Source organism: Gallinula chloropus (genome assembly GCF_964237585.1).
Source record: "Gallinula chloropus genome assembly, chromosome: 3".
In the NCBI taxonomy this organism is placed as follows: Eukaryota; Metazoa; Chordata; class Aves; order Gruiformes; family Rallidae; genus Gallinula; species Gallinula chloropus.
In genome coordinates this window covers 92,502,135-92,526,948 of record NC_140087.1, presented here as the reverse complement: position 1 = coordinate 92,526,948, position 24,814 = coordinate 92,502,135, and the positions used below count along the sequence as shown (strand labels likewise).

Below are 24,814 nucleotides of genomic sequence, written 5' to 3'. Positions count from 1 at the left end.
TCAAGAAAATAATGATTTAAAAAAAAACAAAACCCAAAACCCGAACAGAATTGTATTTTCATTTGCCCAGAAGTTGTTTCTAAAATTATGTTTTAATTTTTAGAAGTACTTTATGTACTCTGCAATGTGAATTAATACCAAGTGGAAGTAACTTTTTTTTTTTCATAAAAAGAAAATATCTAAGTTAAATATATCCTGGAAAATGTAAAAAACCTGTTCCTCAAGATCACTACCAAATGAGTAGTCTGTATTAGGTGAAAAGATATGATTCTTTTTGTGTGGTCTTCTGAGAACTGGTACCTTGTGAGCTTCGATACTAGCTTTCCAGGTTGAAAAACATACTCTTGATAACTAGATTGCAGCAAGTAATGCATAGTGTATAGTTTTGATGGTCAACATATTGTTGGGGTTTTTTTCAAAGTGTTCTGAATATATAATCTCTTCTGCCTTATCTATTTTTGAAGTTAACTGTTAACCACTTAACTGAATATGAAATATGTCTTATCTGTTCATTGTGATAGTAGTGTTGGAACCATGTACATAAGCAAGGCAAATACATAAGCAAGGCAAAGTTTGTAAGGGTCAGTAATAAATTGCCTAGGAGCTTTGATATTTGATGCTTCTACTTCAGAGCTGAAAGCTTGTGTGCCCAAAATCTCCCTATTTTCTCCCAATACTTAGGCTGTTGTAAAAATAATGCATTACTTCCACCCACAAATACTTCCCCTGTTCCTCAATACTTACCGGTTTTATTTTCAGCTTAAAATGCATGTTGGCTAACTGACTAGATATACTGTTTTTATAGTTCTGCTTCTGATTCCTGACTGTACAATCAGAATATATATACTACTAACTCTCTAGGGAGCATAATTTAATTTATTCATCCTGAATTTGCTTACCATAAATATTCCATTATACATACTTACAGCAGACTGTATTTGAGAACACTTCTTTCAGGTAACTAAATATTCTTGAGAGACCCAAGACATGAGAAGCAAAAATTTAATTTGAAAAAAAATTTGTTTGTTTGAAAATATATTTTATAAAACATATTTTTGTCATTATTTTACTGAGCTCCCTAGCAAACCCATTATTTTTCCAGCCCTTTCTAGACAGCAGAGCAGAGGAAATGTGAGAGATTTATAGCATATCTGTGGGCAGATGTGCAAGTAGCTCTGCAGAGAATTCAAAAAGGGTTCATAGTTAGGAGCAGCATAATGACATTCCAGTCTTAAGCCTCTCTTAGAGACCCATGATACATATCCCAGTTGTAGGACTCCAGCTGTTAAGAGAAAATCTGCACTGAGTAGAACAGCACTAACAACAGACTTCTCCATGAAAGAAATGCTAGTTTATCTATATCCATATCCATAAGCAATGGGTTCTGAGAATGCATTTACCTAAGTAACAGAGTTCCCAGCTTAATGAATATCGCAGAATTGATAGTTCTAAGTCCAGAACTAAATGTCTTCAGTGCAAAAATCTCCAGACATTAATGTATGTTGACTATTGGCATCATGTCTTCAACTGTTGGACTATGGTGCGCTAAGACCTATTTTAGGTAAGCACATCACATATTATGCTGACAAGCTGAAATGAGTTACCTGACTTGCGCAGTTGCTGTGGTTTAACCTGGCAGGCAGCTAAAACAACCACACAGTCATTTGCTCACTCCACTCCCCACATTTGGATGGAGGAGAGAATCAGGAAAAAAAGGTAAAACTCGTGTTGAGATGAAGTCAGTTTAACAGGACAGAAAATAGGACATAGGTGAATGGACCACACATACCCATCTAGTTTGTGAGCCACAGCCTAAATCCCTGGCCAGCTTTCCCCATGTTATGTGCTGAGCATAACGTCATATGTCATGGAGTATCCCTTTGGATGGTTTGGGACCAGTTGTCCTGGACATGATCTCTCCCAGCTTCTTGTGCACCCCTGGCCTTCTTGCTGGCAGGGAAGTCCTTGTCTTGGTGTAAACATTGCCTAGCAACAAATAAAATACCAGTTTGTTATCAATATTATTCTCATCCTAAATCTAAAACACAGCACTGTGCTACTAGAAAGAAAATTAACTCTCTTTCAGCTGAAACCAAGACACACAGCCATCAGGAAATAGATGTTTTCTAATGATCCTTATTATTGAAATCTACTGTAGGGGAAGCCGCCACAATTCTCCACAGAGTTCCCTTCCATTAACCATTCTGCAGGTCAAAATTATAGATTATTGTAGCAATATTTGCAGGAGATGCATGAGAATTTTAGAAGAAGTTGTTCAAAGGTCTGACATCATGTAGGGTTGTAGAAGCAATAAGGATACTTTGGTTACTTTGTTGTGTACTGATAAAAGACAGGCATGTCCTTCCACCTCTGAGGATGATAGCACTTTAGTAGTGTCATCTCCATCATTCTCCCTAATATGAACATCAATGTCAATGTTACTAGGCTGTGTTTTATATTGCTTTCTAATTTAATCAGAGAACTGGACCAGGAGCTGCTTTGCTTAGTAAAAATCTCTGTCACAGCTACAGAACAGCATTTATTTTTATTTTAAAATATGTATATTGCAAAAACCCCAAGTATACCTTTGGCTCTTAGAGTAATCTGTGGATTTTGTAGGCCAGTAGAGCATCATTATCATAGTCCCATTAATTCTAATGGATTCATTTTCTCAACCCAGTAAAGTGCTGTTTTTCCTGTGTTACGAATAGTGCATTATGGTTATATAGATTATGCCCATCAAATACATCTGTTAGGTCAATTTCTTAGCTATCATTTTTTTATATGTTAGTATTAGATATTTGATCCAGTGTTAAGTAGAGGAGAACTCTTCATCTCTGCTAATTTTTAATGCAGGCTTCTAGGTGAGATTCTCTAAGAGGTGGTTGACAAATGATGCATTGCTTAGCTCAGATTTACAGTTGAATAGTTAATTTGCTTTCATAGAGGCATTGCACAGGCAATACCTGTCAAATAAACCAACCATGTGGTCCTCTCTGACACTATGGGCCACAGTGGTAAGAAGGATGTGTTAGCAGATGGACTTCAATATTTTTTCTACATGAGGATTATGTAAGAGTGAAGGAAAATGCTGCGGTTTAGCCTCAGTGTGATATCTGGGTCCTTAAAACCATTAAATGAATGGCAGAGTCTGACGCTGAAATGAAAATCTCAGAGATCTAGAAAAGTGTGATTTTACTAAATCCAGTGAAAACATCTAAAGGATTTTCAAAACATCCTGAAAGATCTAGGTCCAAGTGATTTTCATTGATAGTTTTCAGGTAAATCTCTTACATGCTTTCCTACTTAAGTGCAACCCATGTATTTCTGAAGGAAAGATTTAGTTATTGGAAAATTTGTTATTAAGTTTAATTTTTGAATTGCTGGTTTGCCTTTCATTTATGTTATGTTTTTCCATTAAGGTAATTCTGTTGACTAGAGAAGAGTTATGAGTCATGTTTCTTAAGGCCATAGGTATCACCATAAGTGTTTAGAGAGACCTTATGTTGCCATAAGAGATCTTTCAAGAGGTTCCAGGTCTATGATTGCTACACTCCACCTGTGCCATACATATACACCTGTGCCATACACAAACACATGTCCCAGCATGAACTGGGTGAAATAGTATGTCTGAAATTCCATGTGTGTGATTGTTAACTTGCCAATGACAATAGCAAAGGCTACATATCCTTGTGAGCAGCTTCTCTTCTGTTTAGAGTAGATCTATGGTTTTGGAAAAGATCTTCCAGATCATTTAGCCTGGCTGGGTAGAAACAGGTCGGGTTACAGCAGCCAAGGTTCTTGTCCTCGCTCCTCTCCTCTTCTAAAATCCGGCAGCTACCCATGATGTCTTGTGGTAGGTTGACCCTGGCTGGAGGCTAGATGCCCACCAAAGCCTCCCTATCACTCCCCTCCTCAGCTGGACAAGGGAGAGGAAATATAACAGAAGGGTCAAGATAAGGACAGGAAGAGATCATTCAGCAATTACCATCACAGGCAGAACAGACAACTTGGAAAAAAATTCATCTCATCTATTACCCAAACAGAGGTAGGATAATGAGAAATAAAACCAAATGTTAAAACACCTCCCCCCATCCCTCCCTTCTTCCCAGGCTCAACTTCACTACTCATTTCCCCACCTCCTCACCCTGAGCAGCACAGGAGTACAAGGCATGGGGGTTGCAGTGAGTTCAAAACTCAATGTCTCTGCCACTCCTTCCTCCTCAGGAGGAGGAGTCTTCACCCTCTTCCCCTGCTTCAGCGTGGAAACAGTCCTTCACCAACTTCTCCAATATGAGTCCTTCCCACAAGCTGCAGTTCTTCACAAACTGTTCCAGCATGGGTCTCTTCCATGGGGTGCAGACCTTCATGAACAGACTGCTCCAGAATGGGTGACTCACAGGTCACAAGTACTGCCAGCAAAAGTGCTCCAGTGTGAGGTCCTGTCTCCATGGGCTGAAGGTCTTGCCAGGAGCTTGCTCCAGTGCAGGTTTCTCACTGGGTCACAAGCGTCCTTTATGTGTTTCCACCTACTCCACCGTGGGGTCTTCCCCGTCATCTTCCATGGGCTGCAGGGGGACAGCCTGCTTCACCATGGTCTTCTGCAGGGGTTGCAGGGGAATCTTCCTCCAGTGCCTGGAGCACCTCCCCTGCTCCTTGGTGTCTGCAGTTTCTGCCATCTTCTCACTCCTGTGTTGGAAAAAAGCTGCTGCTAGTTGTGGAGGGATTTTTCTTCTTAAATATGTTGTCACAGAGGCACTACCAGCATTGCTGATGAGCTTGGCCTTGGTCAGTGAAGGGTCTGCCTTGGAGTCATCTGGTATTGGCTCTGTCAGACCTAAGGGAAGCTGTTAATTTCTTCTTGCAGAAGCCACCCCTGCAGCTCAACCCCCTACCCCCCCACCTTCCCACTATGAAAACCTTGCCACACAAATCTAACAAATGTCTATACAAACAGCCAGCTTTGTGGTACCCCAAATGGTAAAAATGTAATGTGCAAAATCCACATCCAGTGACACTGCCTCCATTTTTATTACTCTTTTGTAGAAGACAGTAATAATAAGATGACATGAACAGGGACAAGAAAATGCTCTTAAAAACACATGGAATAACATTTAGCTTCGCCTGGAAGCTTTACCATTCTAAAAAACCACTCGACACAGTTTAACTGAGCTTAGTGAGTAGTTTGCAGTGCCTATTATTTAAAACATTGATCCTTCACATATCTTCAGAATCTTTTACAGACTGTAAACCTCTCTGTCATAAATTCATAGATAATTCATCACAGATTTTAATGAATGCTGCTGTCATTTAGAAAAGATTAGGCAACCATCTGCAGGAATGTCTGCAGTAAATAGTTGCAGGGTAAGGAAATAGTCTAGATGTCCTTCTGACTCCTCCTTTCTACAATTACCTTTACTTTTAAGTGTTTCTAGAACAGAAAAGAAAGAGAACGAAGCTATTGAATTCAAAAATAGCTTAGAAAATTACTCTCTTCAGTTGTAAATGCATAGAGCAGTAAAGAGGAGCATACAAGCCTGTCTAATATCAAGGTAGCTTGCTGCAGCCTTCAGTAAAAAGAGATTGTTTATCTAGAAATGCTACTATTCTGAACGACTAATGTACCTACTAACCATATCAATAATTCAAACAGTTAAATATACAACAAAAGCAAAATACTTAATGCAAAATACTATGAAATGTAAAAAAAAAAGATACTAAAGTATTATTATGATACTATGATTTAAATTTTTAAAGGCTGAACATGAATAAGTTATTGTAGTAGAAATATTAAAATGATGAGAATACTACACAAGAATGCAGGAAAGGTTTGTTTATTAAAAAACCCCACCAAAATAAATAAAGGTAATCCCCCGTGTTTTCATTCTTTAATGTGTTATTACATCCATGAATCCCTTGAGAGAACAATAGGGAATATGAGAGAATAACAGATGGCTGAATTTAGCTGATTTTAATGTTAAACTTGATAATGTAAATTTCATTTATCAGTTTTATTGTTTTTAAAAACATTTTGGGATGGATTGCTAGGGACATATTTGGGTGAGAAAAATGTGAACTATGGAGATCTGTATACTGGCCATGATAATCACAAAATATTACGGATTTAGTAGAGATAGATCTGGGTAAAACTGCAGTTTGAGCTTTCATTCACTCCTTTTTCTCTTTGCTTAGTTATAATTCTGCAAATGACATGTGAAAACACACTACCTTCTGTGGTGGCATTTTTACATTCATTTTGAACATTCTTGAGTCGATTCACATGCTTGGTTTCTCCTGTCTAGGTATAGGATGATGAGCAATTAGGCCCAGGAAGGAAAGAAATAGAGCTTACAGAGTTTTAACAGTCTGTGCACATGTAAAGTGAATAAATATTATGTCTTTCTGATATTCTTTACTGACCAAATCTATGACCATGAGTAAAGAGGTTCACATACAACCGAAGATGATGGCTGGCCAAGGGAGCCACTGCAGAAATGCACAGACTGTGGGTTCCACTGTCACATGAAACTTTAGCTCATCAGGATTTGTGCTATAATTTACATTTTCATTCAGTAATATTTAATTTCTTATGTCATTCAGATAGCAATGATAGCACTAATCCAACATTATTTCCTAGGAGCAAATGGGTCTCCCTAGAGACAAACACAAACTAATTACCTATGCACAATATGTTGACTGTTTAGAATACATAATTATTTTCCCTAAATTTCTGAAAGATGAGAGTGCATATGTATTTGTATTAGATGTAGATCTCAGTGAGCAAGAGAAAGGAAATCTCATATATCGTTCCCTACAAACTTTTTTTTTTTACTTCATAACTTGCAAGAGTGTAATGAAAAAAAATTTACTTTGTTAGTACAAATACTATTGCCTTTCATATTTCCACTACTATTAAAATCCTCTCTGTGTTTTCAGGAGTAATAATCTGTCTTTCTCACTGTGTTCATAAATACAGCTCAATTCAGATCTTAATTCACTCTCATGAATTAAATTATTCCATTCAGTTTGAAACTGGTCAAAGCTCTTCTATACGTTTTTGGAGAACCAAAAGAGTACTTTTTATTGGATTACGATCTACGTAGGAATTAGGCAAAGATTGTTTTAAGAATGTTTTCCACATTTCCCAAGAAGAGGTTCCCATGGAAATCTAATTCAGCTAATAGCTATGTTACCATTTTGGCAACTTGCCTTCCTGGTGAGGAAATACCATTTTAAGGGCTTCCCATAGAAAGCCATAGCTTAAATCTTTACTGCAGAGTGACGATTCTCACTGATGCCCTGAAGATCTGTTTCCTGCCAGTGCAGCATTTGAGAACAAGTGCTTCCTTGTGGGGCCTGGGTGCCCTGCTACAGTGAAGCAGGGGTGGAGACAGGGAAGGGAGTGCTACTGGGATTTTATTCTCTTTTGTCACAGGGTTTACTGTAAGGGAAAAACAACTGCAGCTCATATTTTGCTTGATTTGGGTGTTTGGGGGGCGCGGGGGGGGGAGGGGGAGGCTGGTTTAGTTTGTTTATTTTTATCTCCTGCCCTACAAAATAACTAAAAAAACCCTAAAAACCAAACCCAAACCCCAAAATAACAGAAATAACTCATTACTTTGAATTCAATGGAATTATTTTAGATACTTATATCTAGAGATTTTTTTTATAGTGAAAAAGAGAGTCCTGTCTTCTCGATTCAATGCAAAATTATGCTTCTAAATCAACACACATTCTGCCATCTAGTGACCAAAAGAAATTGTACTGACCAACTGCAAGTGTGACGAGAAACCACAAGTACTGCTACTACTGCCTTACTTCACTAGTATCTTTGTGAGAGAAACGATAGAACGGGCTACGAAGACACTGAATGTGCAGGAAACTTTTTCAAGCTCCTGAAGTCTGCAATTAATCAGATCTATTGAAATCATCCAATAGCTCAGTCCAAAAATTATTTGAAACAAACTGGTTCTTTATATATTTCTATAGGCCTCTTTCTTCCTTTCCCCCTCTGCACCCCCTCCTTCCCCTTCACCTGGGACTTAGATCAGCATTTTGCATAATTTCTGGGAAAAACATTTGCGTGCTGGCACAGAGAGGATGCCACGCTACGGCACGTGAGACAGTTTGCATTAATGCACATTCTGACTGCAAGGCCTTTAATATTCATTCCGTAGTCAAGGGTAATTGAAAACACTCGTTTGACTATTTACAGTTCAGGAGCGGATAGGACAGCGTGAAGTACACTGCCGGAGTGCTGTGGGTGAGAGAATGAAATCACAGTCACTTTGGGGAATCGATTGCCTCTTCTTGCTTTTAAGGTTCTGATCAGTCCCTAGGGAGCTACTTGACATCTCACCTCCCAGGCGGCTCAGCACAAGCTGAGGATGCTCAGTAATGCACAGAGGTTGCTCTAGATTTTACGTGTCCCAAGGGGGTAATCCTAAAGGTCTCAGAATCACTTTTTTTTTTCCTTTTTTTTTAAGTTCAACAGTTCATTCGCCAACTATTGTGCTGAAAAAAAGCTTTTTAAAATTTTTTTTTATTAATGCCGGTGTGTTCTGTGCCTTCAATTGCACAATTCGTAGTAGATGGTACACCTGTAGCCAGATCGATATGTTTACACTGTGAAGTTCCCATGAAATGTGACATAAAATAACCAAAGAGCCAAACAAACATGATTTCTAATGTCATGTGAGGACTAGGATACATATGTAACAGGCTTGCAAACATTATTAAACAGCCTAGGTGTAAAACCTGTTTGACATCTACCTTAACTTTAATGATTATCCACTTTTCAAAAAGCAAAGACTAGCCATTGGTGAGTAGAACCTTTCAAAGCTGGTATTTTTCTTTTGTGATGCTGAGTCTTCCTACTTTGCATTTTTATACTGTTAACAGATGTTTTTTCTTCTTTGTTCCTACAGAGAGCACATGGCACCTCTCTTCTCTCCTAAAAACGTACACCTACATTGGCCGCAAGATTTTAGCTTCTCCTTTAAAAACTAAAAAGGTTACTCAATAGGAATATAAATTCCCTTAACATAACATAAAAATAAAGGTAAAGCCAATGGTACTACAGATAAGAGTTGTCATAAATAATACTTAACTGTAAACTTTGGAATTTCAGAAATCATTGTGGATTTTTTTTCACTCCTAGAAGGCATGGAACTATAGTATGTGCTTAAAAGCTATATGCAAAATGAAATGATAAATCACATCCAGATTAAGACATATGTGTTGCTAAAATACTTTCAAGTATTGATCCCTTGTGTACAGCCGAGGAGAGAATGAACATGCATCCTATCGCAGGAAACTATTGTACTTCCAAGGCTATCAAAGGATCACTGACAGCAGGATAAATTCTTTTAACAGATAACTAAACCTCAGATTTTCTACTGCGAATGTTTGGAATATGTCATGATTTGTTATAAGCCATTGTCTGTTTAAAAAGATCCATTCAAGGCTCCCCATAATGCTATTTTTTTATTTACATTTTGAGGTATTTCTTTATGAGCTTTATTCTCAAGTATGCAGATTATAGCATTAACAATGTTATAAAAAGCATTAAAACGTCTCATGTTTCCAGGGCTAACTTAGAGTCACATTGGTGATTCCCAGATTGGGCAATATACCTGTCTGCTACTGAAAAGTTTCATTGTTCCTCTTTATTTAATGAAACCATCTGATTAATATCAATGCTTGAGGTAAAAGCAGAGGATTGTCCTGTTCTACCCAAGGGAAAATTAGGACAGGTATCCGCAAAAATTCTGTTCAGAAACTGATGGCTGCAAAAATACCTTCTTCTCGGTTAGAAAACTCATTTTCACCAACAAGAACTAGGTAAGAAAAGTGACAAAGAGAAAGATTTCTTTACTCAGAATCTCAGTTCAAACATCCAGTATTACAGCCCAGACATCAGGTCTTGCATCACACTGGCTTGACCTTGCAGGACACCTCTATGACAGATACTGTTCAGAGTAAGATGGTTCCCATCACCTTTCCCACACAAACAGGTCGTTGAAACTACTGTGCCATTTAGTCATACTTTAGGCTGACTTGGGTTAAAATGCTTTTCTAGCCCAGAAAGAATTTAAATGCTTCTCCTCTGCAAAGTATCAAGGGAAAACAAATGCGTAACTAGTTCATCTTCTACATTCGTTATTTATCTAGGATCTGAAAATGGAGAAAAGTTTTATTCCATTTAGTCTTCTTGTAAACCACAGCAGTCACTTAAGTAAGGTATTTTACTATAAAATGCTCCTTAAAAAACGTACTACTGTTGAGCTGTTTAGATTAAACAATTCTGAGAACAGTTTGTACTTATATGCAGGAACTGGACACTTCTGATCCCCTTACGAAAATGCACTTGACCCTTATTTTTCTTTTTTTATGAGGCCTGAATTTTAATGAGGCCTTAATGTCCTCACCCATGCCAGTACACTGCATTTCCTGTTACTGCTTTGGTTCTCACGTGGCATTTGGTGAAATTCTTCAGCTGACTATGAAAATGAGAGCACTGCATATGCCTGGTTCCATTTTTTGACAAAACTTATACAGAAATATTTGCCATGAAACATTTCTCTTTAACATATATTTGTATATTTACTTTATAAATGCTTAATATGTCAAAGAGGCATTAGTTGAAAAGTGCATCTGAAAGACCATCAGGAATAGTGGAAGTGAATCGAATGTGTAAATTAAAAATGTGTTGTTGCTAAGTGGAAAAACAAAAAAGTCGAGGCGTGATTAGATCCTGCATCAATGACTTGTATTTTAAGTTGCTTGGTGATATTTGTGGGTAACTCCATCATTGCACGTGGAGTTACGCCGGGTCTAAACTGCATCCCTGAACACTGATTTCCCAAACTTCCCTCTGCCTCTTCACCAGAGGTCTGTGTCCCGCAGGACACTGCATGTGCCTGTGCCCAACTAGGGATGCTGCGGGACCATACACCTCTCTGTATGCCTCTGGAAAGCCTTCCTCTAGCAAAGGTCTCCCAATGTTGCACGCTGCAACCTAAAAAGTAGAATGAAGCCTTCAGCAGGAATGGTGCCAGGTACTGTAAACTGCCTGACAAGCAGGCAGTGCGCAGGCAGCAGACTCTGAGCAGACATGCCTTGCTTTCACAGCCTCCTCAAGGGGAAATCGATGTAAAGTCACTTGTCCTTCAACATGTTGTTTATTATGGTTCGAATGGTCACCTGAACCTCACCTTGTAAAAACTGTAAAACAGTCATCCATTATAATCTTAATCTGCATTAGATTACTGATTGTAAACTTTAATTATAGGAAGAAATTTCCCACAGAATAAAAAGTTATCTTAAATCAGAGGAGCCCTAGAAGAGTTGTCCTTTGTAAAAACATATTAATAAAATTTTATAAAACAAGCATGTATGTATACACATACATATAGGCATATTATATATATATGTAAGTGTGTATATAATTTAATTATCTTTTTTATATATTTCTGGGTTGTATTAACATGTCGAATGCTTAATTCTCAAAATATATTTTATTAATTAGATTTTCAAATATTCTCTTTAGAATGCAAACTGCATTTCTGTTCTCAAATGAATAATTAAATTTATATTTTAAGTGGTGCCATTAATGAATATTTACAAAAAGAAACACTAATTTGGAGAAATATATTAATAATTTACTAGAAAGGAAAAAAACTATTTCTACTGATTGACCCCTCAGAAATAGATTTGCCTTTTATTGTATCTTTATTATAAATAGAAATTTTAAAGTGCTTATTTGATTGATTTATGAAAAGAACATGTTTGCAAACAATATTTATTAGTAGCCCTTGCATCTTACATAATGTTTCACATCTTTTGAGGCAGGAAGGTAAGTTTGATTATCTTCATGACTTTATGCATTGGGGAGAATTTTGCATTTTGCAGTTGCAAAATAACCTTCCAGCAGAAAGGTATTTTTTAGTGATTTAGTCCTAGTGATTCAGACACCTTCTGCCTCATCAGAAAATCAATGTGGCTGTAGCTGAAGTAGCTTCAGTGTCAGCTCGTGTCCTTGCCACGTGCTTCCTAAATTAGAGTCCCAAGAGAAACTGAACATAGCGCACCAAGCTGTGGACAGGCACGTGTGCCTGGGAGGACCAGGGGGAACTGTGTCTCCCCCCAGAAGACACTCCAGATTTCATCCCAGAAAGGAAAACTGGAGTCTGAGATGGAGGGCTAGCAGGTTTGCCCTGGACCAGAGAGGGAGAAAGAGAGCAGTGATAGAATAACAAATGAAGCACACTTGTCTCCCACACTCTGGGCCTTTATGTCCCTGATTTCTATGAAGATTTCTCTACTAAAATCAATGGGGACTTCTTTTTAAATACTGAGGGCAAGATATAATCTAGAGTCTTCCTAACTGGGAGGTTTCAGAGAGAAAACAGTTCACAAGCATTTGTTTTGCTTGATTCAGCCTAAAAAATAAGGAGTTCATTCGCTAAATTATTTCACACTGCCACCATTCCCAAAGATGAATCGTTATCTCTGTTGAAGGCTTCATCTGCCTGCAAGTCGAGTTCAGAAATAGGAGTCCTCTGGAGGAGCAGCAGGCTCTGCCATAGAGCAGCAGTCTTACATGGTCGCAATCGTCTTCTGGTGTGGTTTGCACTGATTCAAAATACAGGAGTAAAATGTCTGCATTTGAATTATTGTTTTTGTCCCATGTCATACAGCTGATTTACAGTATGTGTCACTACATTGAATGTTGGTTCATACAATAAAATTATGCTTGAAAATCTGCAGACTCAAATTTAAGTATTTATTAAAAGCCGAGTGTAGCAAAGTTAAATTGATGTTAACTGCCATGATCACTTGCCTGACTTACCAGCAACTTCCAGGTATGTTTAGGAACATATTGCATGAGACAGTATGTGACTTTTGAGAAATGTCTACACACAAGCTTTCATAAACCTTTATTCTGTCTTTAGAATTTGGAATGATGGGAGATCATACAATTAAAAGTCAGCGACCTCGATCTGTTCATGAGAAAAGGGTCCCTCAGGAACAAGCTGATGCTGCTAAATTTATGGCACAAACTGGTAATACATCAGTTACATTTTTCTATTTACTGTTGTTAATTTTAGCAAAACCACTGCATGTTTCCATAATCTTTTGCTGCATATTTGTCAGTTTTCTAAGCTGATACTTTTTTTGAATCATTTATTTTTTTTTCACCAGTTAAAGTCCATAAATAAAGTAGCTGAGAATTAGGTAGGTCGTACAAAAAAAACATGCACTGTGAATGTGGATACCGAATCATTTAGTGTAAGCATGAATTTCTTTCATAGTAAAAGCCGTCTCACACATACCAAGGCACAGGGCAGCTTACTGTGACATATTAACTTTTTTCAAGGAAGATGTTAAGAACATGCATCGGAATTTATTTATAAATAGACTGAAGTCTAATCCCAGCTTTAGGCCTTTATCAAATTAATTAAGTACTAGGGTGACTTTAATATGCATACATTCAGCATTTACTATCTTTGGCCCAGTGCAACGCTCTATTCTCTAGTTTCCAGACTCATAATTGCTAAACGAAATTGGCCGTAAGTAGTTTTTAATTGGATGTGCAAATTATCTAACAGTTTTTAATCTAAAACATATTTTCTAATTTTGTTTGAGCAACTTCATCTTCTTTAGGTAAAGATACCAAAGTTCTATTCAAACCTAGTGCTGAAGTAATTAAAAAGACCCCAGAAATCCTGTTTACCAACAGTTACTACAGCAGCCTTCGAGGTCAATGATAAAATTTCAGTGGTGGGTTGAATTAAGCTTTCATACACCCAAACTACCTTTTTGATGTTGGCAATGGTCTGTGTATCTGTTGGTAAAATCTAGCTCTTGAATGTTTCCCTACACACTCCATCCCAGTAAGTTACTGTGTTGAAAATCTTATGCCCCATAATTATTGTATGGATTTGAAACAACTTACTCTGTATTCCATAGTTACTAACCTAGAAAATATGCCTGCATCAGTCATACATAATGCTTCCAGTTTTATATTCACTTTAGTAAAAGAGCTATAATTGCTTATAGTTAGGTTGCATGTTGACTTCCTTAGTAGTAAGATGCTTTACTTAACAGATTTGCAGAAATCAATATATTAAGTGATCTAAATACATGTATAGTCAATCAGTGTAGATCTGTTTCATAAAGAATTTAGAAGGGGAAAAAGTGTGTTTCCCTCCTATTAATCTATAGGACTACTTTTATTGCTAACTCCCAGTTGATACTACTGTAAGCAAATGTAGTGGAAGAAAGGAACCTGGAACCCTTTTGATCTCCATGCAGGTTTTGTTTAGGCAAGTAGAACTTACTACTTACATACCTAGCTCAGACTTATAATGGTATTTGCTTACTACAAGAATAACACCTTTGCTTTTATGCTGCTTCTTGAATTCATACAATTACTCCCCAAAATAAGTAAGATGGTTTATTTTCTCATATAAATCCCTAAAACTTGCATACTATCAGGTAAAACTTGTATTTGATAATTTCTAGATATGGATTGCAGTCCATCTATTAAGGGTGTTAGAGAACTGCATTATAAATGCAGGACTTATGCCGTCACCTTCAGGTAGACTGTGTGTGTGGAGTGGGAGATGAACGTTCAAAATTACACAGGCTTCGTTTTCAAGGTCCTGTCCTGAAAGCATGTGAGATACATCAGCAGAGCATAAAAAAATTGCATGCCCAACTTTGAGGGAATCTATATTTTACATAATGTAGGTTAACACATTTTAAGTAATACTGCGCTCTTTTTGGACATACTAATTTTCATCTCTTCTTCATTTTGATTTTCCTTTTTAGTGATCATTGCATATTTTCTTCACTTGTAATGCATTCATTTTCTCGTGATAAAATTAATGTGATAGCTTCTTAAACTGATTCATAAGGTGTTTTCTAACATCTCATTAATTTACCCATGTACTAAGAAGTCTAATAGCCTTTAAAGTAAATGGTACTGAGTTTATGAGATTTCTTACATTTTAAACCTGTTTAATATTCTGTTTTGTGTAATAATAAAGCATTTTAAAAGTGCAGCAAAATGTCTGTATGTTTTATAAAGGCAGAGAGACAGGAAAAGAGAACTGTCCTGCATAAGACTGATGAAAAGCACTTAATACTTTTAGAACAGTGGACTTAATCCACTGAGTTTTGCTGGGAATGGAAGAGTTTTAGAATGCAGTATTGAAATATGCATTTTCCTGTTTGTTTGTGAGTGATATGAGGCAGTGAAATGTTTTATTTAAAAGGAAAAAAAGTATGAATAATTTATTGTTCTATATTTGTCATTTTAAGTGTTTGGATTGATCCTTCCCTTAGGTGTTATGGGATTTAGAGAGTATAATACAGGTAAGTGTTACACAGATCAATGAGGCCTTCCATACAGTAAGTTATGTTTCCTCTTACATGTTGAACTGCAGGGGAGATTAATGGCTTGGTTACTTGCCAACAGTTAATTTGAGATTGTAGGTTTAATATGATAGGTATAAGATTTTAAAAGTTCTCCAATAACTGAAAAATAGAAGGAAAATTTAAAAAATAGACCTTTTGAAATTTTCATTTCAGAAAAGAATAAAATGGAAAAGGGATAAAGAAAATAATGGAGGAGGCATCTGCAGATTACGCAAGCAATCTAGGTTTTTTTCTAGAAAATAAAGAAGTCTTTATTTGCTTAAATTAAAAATGGTTAACTGTGGTATAATGTGTCTGTGAAGATTTTTCCTTCCTTTAGAAGATCTTAAAATAATCATACTGACAGCAGTACAAAATATTTGAAAAATTAAAAATTACAAAAAAAACCCATAGTGAATTGTGCAAAAGGAAGCAAAGTGGCTGGTGAGATAAATTTGGGTTTTATTTTCTGTTATTTCACTCTTTTTGCACCATAAATTCTGTTAGCATGAAGGATCTAGCTCCAGCAACTGTTTAAGACTTCTATCTGTTACGTATGTTGAAATATATTGCTAATTTCTCCCTGTTATGAATGGACAGTACATATACACTCAGAAGTTATAGCAATTAATATTAATTTCAAAATTAACTCAATACAATCATATTTCTCAGTCACACTACTGCTATTTTTCATCATATTGTAAGGGTAAGAGCAACTTTTTATCACTTTAAGACATCCAAAATTTAAAATTTTTAAAACCTCATTTCTGTGTTTTATTAATGATGAACTGTCACCATGTCTGTGTGGGATAATGGATAATTTATACTGAGTATATATGACTGTTTTACATAATGAGGAACATCTTGAGAAACACAGCTTTGACTTTTTCTTCTGTTTGACCTTTCATCTAAACCATTTTAACAAAGGCAAAGTCAAACTTCAAACATGTAGGAAAAGAGAAAAATCATTAGCCTAGAAACCCATAGTAATACAAGTATTTTCACCACGAGCACAGGATTTATACTACTGCCTAACTAGATATTAACTATACTTACCATATTATACCATCTAACCTGAACTCAAACCATGTAACAACCTATTCAAAATCCTAAATTCCTATTAAAAAAAAAAAATTAACGAATATTCAGTGATTAATTTTCTCATTTTTTCACCTAAAAGTGACCACAAAGATCACTTTGGTTAATTTTTGTATGTAAAAAAGTCTCATTATTTTACCCTTGTCCATAGAAATTGTTAGAATTGTATATAATTTCATGAAAAACAGAGGGAAACGTGGGTTAATTATAATGCATTTTGTCTTGTTTCCAAATAAGAAGGACAAGTTTTTAAAGCATTGAGTAGCCTTAGAATTGCTGCTTAGACCATTTTGCAAAGGTTTGGTGCTTGACTTTGGAAACAAACAAAGAGACAGGGCAGATGCTTCCTACAAAAGTAAACTTTCAAGAAATAGTATATCATTTATTGCATTCTTTGATGATAGAACCAGAGTCTTCCTGGTTTGCAGATATTTCCTTGATTGTGTCCACTATCAAAACTTCTGTAAGATTGAGATGTTTTGAGATAAGTCAAATTTTTAACATGCTCTTAAAAACTGAAGGTTGTATCATGCCCTGGGATGAAAGCAAAAAAAAAACCCCATTTTTCAATAAGGATGTAGGTCTAAAAATCAAGGTTGTAATAGAGGTTTTTAGCATGCCATTTTATACTGATATGCAATGGAAGAAAGTGAACATGAAACCATAGTAATTTACTCAAATTGTACAGTGAGGTATATTAACATTATTTTTTGTTTTTACTGCCTGAGAATATGCAAGGAATCCAGTTTTCTGAAGATGAATACCTTTGGGAAAGGAATTCTAGAATTGTGTGCATGGCTGTTCATGGGAGCTAAGGATGTTTTCCTCAACATCCATGCAAGACTTTATGCATTACTTGTTTTAAAAAAATCATATAATGTGCTATCTCAGCATTTTTAAAAAAATTACACTATTCAAATATGTGATATTAATGAATCACATCTGATAATTTTGACAGAGTGGTAAGTACTAAGTAACAAGGTCTGGAGCATCCAGGAGTTTGCCACACCTGCAGGTCAAAAGCAAGGAGCAGATCTGTGTAGTAAATGGCCAAACCAAAGTTCCCATCCCACCATTCAGATTAAAATTTGGTAAGCAAAGTTTTTATCTTTGCCAGGGAACTGCTCTCAGATGCTAGATGACTCATCTCCACTGAAGAAAAGAAATTATGAGATTGGTTAGGTTTGGTTTGGTTTTTGATCAGAATTCCCTTACTGGTAGACTTCCTTAAACTATTATCTGGCCTTCATTCTGGAATAATGATAATAACTATCAAAGATAACTCCTTTGTTATTATATAAAAAGTGTTGTCTATGCTCTTTTAGCATTCTGAGGGCAGTGTTGTTTCTAAAATGTTAAAGGGCAGTAGTTCTCATGAAGTTGTAAATGATGAGAAGTGCTCAAAGTGGCAGGCGCTATGTGACTGCAGCATTGTAGGTGTCTTTATTTTCTACCCATTGCCCATTGTCACAGCTGCTTTACTCCATGAACTTTTAAATATTTATTTTGCTGTTGTACTTTTTTCTTTGATTTATAGGAGCAAACGATAATGAGCTTCAGCAAGAATAAAAGTCTCATTAATACTTATGTCTCTATTCATGTTTGTTTGTTGTCTTGAATACAGGTGAATCTGGTGTTGAAGAGTGGGCCCAGTGGAGTACGTGTTCAGTTACTTGTGGTCAAGGGTCGCAGGTGCGAACCAGAACTTGTGTATCACCTTACGGGACACACTGCAGCGGCCCTTTAAGAGAATCAAGGGTTTGCAATAACACTGCCCTCTGTCCAGGTAGTGTTAGCAGCCAATAAATAAAATTGTGGATGTTTTTGAACTGTATAATGATAAGAATTTGAAACTATATATTTTTTATTATTATTTTTAACATGAATTTCATAATAAGGGCATATCAATTAGAGCAGAGAAGTGTAATTCTATTCTATTCACCTGTGAAATTTTAACATGTGTTTTGTCATTATTTTTACTTTCAGAACAGTCTAGATAAGGAACAAAAGTCCCTTTCTCTAACAGTCTCAGATTTTTAAAAATATATGTATATTCTCTGATTTTCATGCAGAAAAGGGAAGGCATAGGGTGAGTACAAAATAGAAACTAGGGAAGAAGATACATTAAGAAGCAGAGACTGATTAACAGGGTGGGTTAAGTTAAGATGTATTATTCGACACTGCAATTGTTTCGCCATTTAGAGTATGTTCTTCTAGGCAATGAGCCAGACAATGTTCTCTGAGCAGTAATGCCTTCATTGACTTTCCTTTACATTGTTCTGGCAAGAAAGGGCAACAGCTACCCATCAAAGGAGGAAAGATCAGACAAAAAGTAACTCTCTTACATCTGACACAAGGTAAAGGTCATCAGTATCTTGTATTACAGACTTCCTACTCCTTTTCTCTCGGAGATCTGGACATAGTTGGACTTCAGCAGTAGTTATACACTAAGGAGAAGAGACAGGAACTCTTGAGTTAGTTGCTGAAAGGGCATATCTCATTTTTAGACTCTTAACTGTGTATCTGATTAATCTGGGATGGGAAGAAAAAGAGAAGGCATATGCCCTGCAACTGCATTAATTTTCATCTGCTGTGTCTCAGATGCAAAAAATTATGTCTCTCTTCAGATGCAGAAATGCCTTAGCTCTTTGTAACATTTAATCCCAAAATGGTGGGGAGCCATCTTCACATTCTGGGGAAGCTCACTCCATTTCTGAAGTAAACTAGACTGTCACACGCAGAGAATCCCCTGCAATTTATCTCAAGGAGTTTTAGCAATATGTAGAATCTGACTCATGGTGTTACTGTGCGTTGAATATTATACAACAGGTAGTGCATACATAGAATCATAGAACCACAGAATAATTTGGGTCGGAAGGGACATTAAAGATCATTTAGTTTCAACCCCACTGCCTCCACTAGACCAGGATGCTCAAGGCCCCATCCAACACGGCCTTGAACACCTCCAGGGAGGCGAGGCATCCACCACTTCCTCGGGCAACCTGTTCCAGTGCCTCACCACTCTTGCAGTGAAGAATTTTTTCCTAATACCCAAGCTAAATATCCAACCCTTCCAATTTTAAACCATTCCCTTACATCCTGTAACTCCCTACCCTTCTAAAAAGTCCCTCCCCAGCTTTCTTGTAGGCCACCTTCAGGTACTGGAAGGCCGCTATAAGATCTCACCAGAGCCTTCTACAGGCTGAACAACCCCAAGTCTCTCAGCCTGTCTTCATCAGAGAGGTGCTCATGATCCCATCAGAGTTTGTGTATCAGTGTTATTAACATTTAGGGAACCTCTGCAATGGAATATAAATATTGTATTTCGATAAGTCACTACTGTAATAAGAACTTTTGTCAGCATCTAATGCTTTACTACTGTGCTCTAGAGAAGCGATTCTCTAATATTTCATGATGGAAACCCCAGGCAGGGTTGAATTCGATCACTCAAAGTGTTCCCATACAAAAATGGCAGCTATTTCTAAAAAGGTCAGGATAGCTTACGTTCTGCTGAGGTTGGAATACATTGCAAAAGAACCCTCAACTTGAAAGTATGAAACTAAGTGAAAAAAGACAACAGTAAAAGAACAAACCGCCCAAGCAATCAAAGATAAAGATTCTTTTGAAACTACATTAAGTATGAACATGAAAACACAGAGTCCAGCACTCACAACAAGATGCAGTTCTGCCTGCTTTCTTGCTCATTTTATGTTACCTAAGAAGAGGGAAGGCATTTAAATCACCTAATTTTACATAATCTTATCTTAATTCTCTCCAGTGAGGAATGGGAACTTTTCATATCGAAACAAAGAAACAAACAAACCCATGTAATGGAAAAGCCAAAGTAATTAACCTGCTCTCAAAGTAAACTGTAGCAAAGTTAATTCTTAAAAAATCACAACGTCTAGTAAACTTCTTAACAGTGCTCCCTCAAAAAGACTTCTCCATATTTCTCAGGTCACAAAGGAGCTCTTTCCTCACACACGAACTCCCACTGTAGGGTATGGCCTTTGTTTCTAGATACCCAGTATGAGCAACAGCTACCAAGTTTCACTGGCTAACAGTGATTCTACAAAGATATTTTCCTTTTCAGATCACTACACTGGATTCTTATAATTTTTATGCATCTTGAGTTACCTTGCCTAAAGAATTGGTCTTCTGGGTTTAATCTTGCATGTTGTTTCACATAATTACAATAATCTTATTAATTTATGTTGTTCTCTGTCTGTCTACAGGGTCACTACTGTGTGGCAGTATGCAAGATTACCAATTTAGAAATGAGCTTTTCCTAGTCACAGCTCTATTAATTTTTCAAACATCTCTTTAATTATGAGCTTAAATATCCTCTGTCCTCATTATTATATGTATCCTAACTCAGAGAGTTGCATAGTTCAAGATTATCCCTGGCCAATGAACAACAGAATACCTGGTTTGTACACTGGCATAATTAAAACACAAGTTTGATGAAGCAATCCAAGCACATAGCATACTTCACTGGGATCTGCCCTGTGTATCCAGACCTGTACCACTCATTCCACACAGCTTTTGGACTGTATTATCACAATAGGATTTTACATCTCAAAACATAAATTAGAAGCAATAAACATAGACAAATAACAGTGGTTTCTCCTTCTAACCTACAAATATGAAATCTACTAGGGCATATTCATTATATGTTTGCATGAATACTAAAAGGGGGGATGGGGCATTTCAAGACCTATAATAATGTTTCCTAATCAAAACACACCCAAAACAACAAAACAAAAACCAAACCACCAAACCTCAAAACAAAAGATGTATTCAGAATGGCCTACTGCACTATACTTCAAGCTTCTATCCACAAACTGCAAGAGCACCTGTTAAACTTTAAAATACTAATGTAAGACTTCCATGCTATTTTCATCTATTGCCTTCACATACTCCTTTTGGTGTATAAGATACTTACTGGGATGTTAGGGAATACATCTCTCTGTCATCTCACTGTCCTGGAAAATTGAATTCACCAGCTTAATCCTTTCTTACATATATATATATATATATGCAAGTACATATACACACGCACACACACATACACAGAAGTATTGAAATAAAACCTTAAAGTTAAAAATAGTACTCCTAATAATTAAATTAAGATAATGAAGGAACCATTATTTACATAATTTTTGGTTTATTTATATTTGTTCCAGCTCAAGACTGTATCAGGGCAAGGTCCATTAGGTAAATCAGTCTGTCTTGGGATGGAGAGCCTTTTAGAAAAGTGTAGCATAGCATGCAAGAAAACATAGCTCGGGTAACCATTATAGGTACTGGTTCTTTTATGAGCAGGGACATCACAGGATCCAGTATGCAGTGCCATCAATTCATTTCAGCTTAATAGATCATTTCTAACACTGCTGAAAATACAAGAAAAGATCATGGATTTCCCATAACTGCAGATCATCTCAGTTAATTTCTATTTTTACTTCTCTTTTGCCTTCAACCACTTTTACGTCAAAATTTATTTGAAGATTAGGATTAGGCTCATGGGTAAAGCAAGAGATGGGAAGAGCTTCAATACCCTAAAACATTCCAAACATTTGTATGCTCAGAAGCTATATTTTGGCTGGTGTGATATGCTTACTTATTCCCAACTTATTTTTTTTTTCCTCAGCACTCATTTCAATCCCATTTAGCCGTATTGCTGGAACACTGCACATTTTGATATATTCTGTGCCTGCATGGTACACTAACAAAATCGTTACAGAGGAATTAGCCCTATCTTTTTTAATTCCTGTAGCTTTATTGTTAGTAATCTATGTTCTGGAATTTCAGGCCTTCACTTAAGAAAAAGAAAATAAAAGAATGGAAAATTTAGGTTTATAATTGGAAAGAGACATGGCAGAAATAGAGTAGCTGTACGGCTTAAATGTGAAAGTTAAAGGGCAGCTGTCAGAAATTTTGCTGAGTTTACATATTACAAATTTAAGAAAGACAGGATAATTATGAGGGAAACTATAACACTTAAGTGAGTATCAATTTGTGCATACAAGCCCTTTAATTTAATTTTTAAAATTCCTGTAGTGGAGCATCTGCTTAGATGCAACTATTCCACCAGATTAAACTATAATGCCACTTACAATGACATGTCAATGGCCATAATATCTTCCCAATATTTGTTCGGTTTAAAGCTGAACAAATAAAAAGCATTTAAACCCCAATAAGAATCTCCCAAAATACGCTTGTAGGATGAAGGCCAGCATGGCCTCACGCCTCCTCCTACTTCACAGCCGTTGCGTATTGTGAACATTGTGGGTGTTCACTTCAACATCATTAGGTTCACAGAGTGGCAGAGAGAAATGAAAGATGCTCTGCAGTAATCCAAACTCGTTGTGCTAGCAATGTTTTTGACAGATAAGTTGGCAATAACCTGAATATTTTTGTCCCAAATAATGAATCTTGCATCTGAAACTGTGTTATAGACAACAGTAATTCCTCTGTGGGCCAGCTCTCCATCTGGTGTAATTTGGCATAGCTCATCTGACTATATTTCATCAGAAGTTATAAGGGTTTTTTGCATTTAGAAAACTATATTAAATAAATAAAATGTAAATTACATATTAGAAATAAATTTAAGGTAATAAACTTTAAATTATTACCTTAAATGCTTTGTTAAAGCTGATTTAGATAATACTGGACACTTCTGTCTTGCACTGAACAGATTAACTCTTCTTATTATTTATTTGCTGACATTGGTTGTTTTCTTAGTGTTATGCCTTTTCCATCCTTGACTTTATTAGTTACGTATTAGTTTCAGATATACAAGTTTCTATACAAAGAAGAACGTACTGTAAATTTTTTACAAAATAAGTAAAATTTGTCATGGAAGGTGAGTTTGGACACAGCTTACCATAAACCGATAGAGCCTGATGTAAGTTTGAGCCCCCCCGAAGTGAAACATTTTGTTTTGGCTTATGTTCAATTCCAAAATCATGAAAGAATTATCTGCTAACATGCAGTCACTCTTGCCAGAAGAGATAGACAACCTTTTGGTTCAAGACGGTATCTTTGCAGACTCCCTCAGCACATGGTTTTGTCCTTTTTAAATGAAGACTACTAACATAACATTTTGACAGCATCAAATCAAACCTTCAAATTAAAGAATAGACTTAAAATCACATGTACATTGTAAAATCTCAGCCTGTGTCTACATAGTGCCAAGACCATTCTTAAATACTGTGTTTTACAGAATAACCTTTTTCTAACTTGGATTAATTTTGATTTGCTATGTTTTATACTTTTAAAAGTTCTTGTACTTGAGCATTGTAGTATCAGGAGATGACATTATATCATTGTTATTACTGACTACTGCTCGGAATCTGATCTGAAAAATTGGTTTCTCATTAATTTTCCTGATATGTCTGGATTCATAATCTAATACTTTGGCAATGGGAAAAAAAAAAATCTTCAGACCATGTGGCTGGATCACAGTAGCTGTCTAGTATAGTACCTGTGAAGAAAAGATGAAGAGTAAGGGATTATATGCAGATATAGTCATGAATGTACTAGTTTTAGAAGAGTTAGGTTACCTGGTTTTGACCAAAATGTCACAGTTAATCAGGGTTTCTAAAATAACTTTACTAAACTCTGTCAGTCTAACATTAATTTTTAATGTTCCTGGGGGTTAGAGCTTTTTGCTAATATAATGCAGATTGATGTGATATTTAGAATAAGATCATTTCAATAAAACTTGCCATGTAAAACACAGAATATATATTGTGCTTTTTGACATCTTGCATGTGACTAACTAAAACCTTCAATCAATTGAGCTGTTATCCAGTGGGTTAAAATTTTACCTGAATGATACTTGACATTTTCTGTCAGGTACAATTTCTCAGAAGTTACCTAACGTTTTACCTCAACATACCACCCGAAATGACAATTTTCCTTACTTTTAATGAAATGCACCAGAATTTACCGACATGCAGAATTCCCATTGATCTTAGTGATGATTTTGTTATAATATGCCAGGGAGCTGATCCTCCTTCCACACCCTTGGCAACTGAATTTCACCTCAGGAAATGTTATTCTGATCCCTACAAGAAAAGCGGTTTATTTGTAGAAACTGGGCAGGCAAAGGAAATCTATTCATGAGAAGTTCTTTCACAGTGATGAAAAAAGTGAGGACAAATGAGAAAAATCTATTTCTTGTATAATGTTGTGAACCATTACCAATGATACACTGAGATGTTGTACACTATTTCACCCTCCAGACACCCTTCAAACAGGCCGGGTTGCAGAAAGACAGAATTAT

At 36.4% G+C, this 24,814-nt stretch overlaps 1 protein-coding gene across 1 annotated transcript in view; it reads left to right on the top strand.

Moving 5' to 3' along the window:
* Positions 1–24,814, top strand: part of ADGRB3 (adhesion G protein-coupled receptor B3) — a gene marked incomplete at its 5' end in the record, with an annotated part of 463,681 nt that overhangs the window by 169,568 nt on the left and 269,299 nt on the right. Inside the window, 2 exons of the mRNA XM_084262372.1 lie at positions 12,957–13,067; positions 18,149–18,310. Of these exons, the coding sequence (XP_084118498.1) occupies positions 12,957–13,067; positions 18,149–18,310 (273 nt within the window). The remainder of the gene's footprint in view (positions 1–12,956; positions 13,068–18,148; positions 18,311–24,814) is intronic.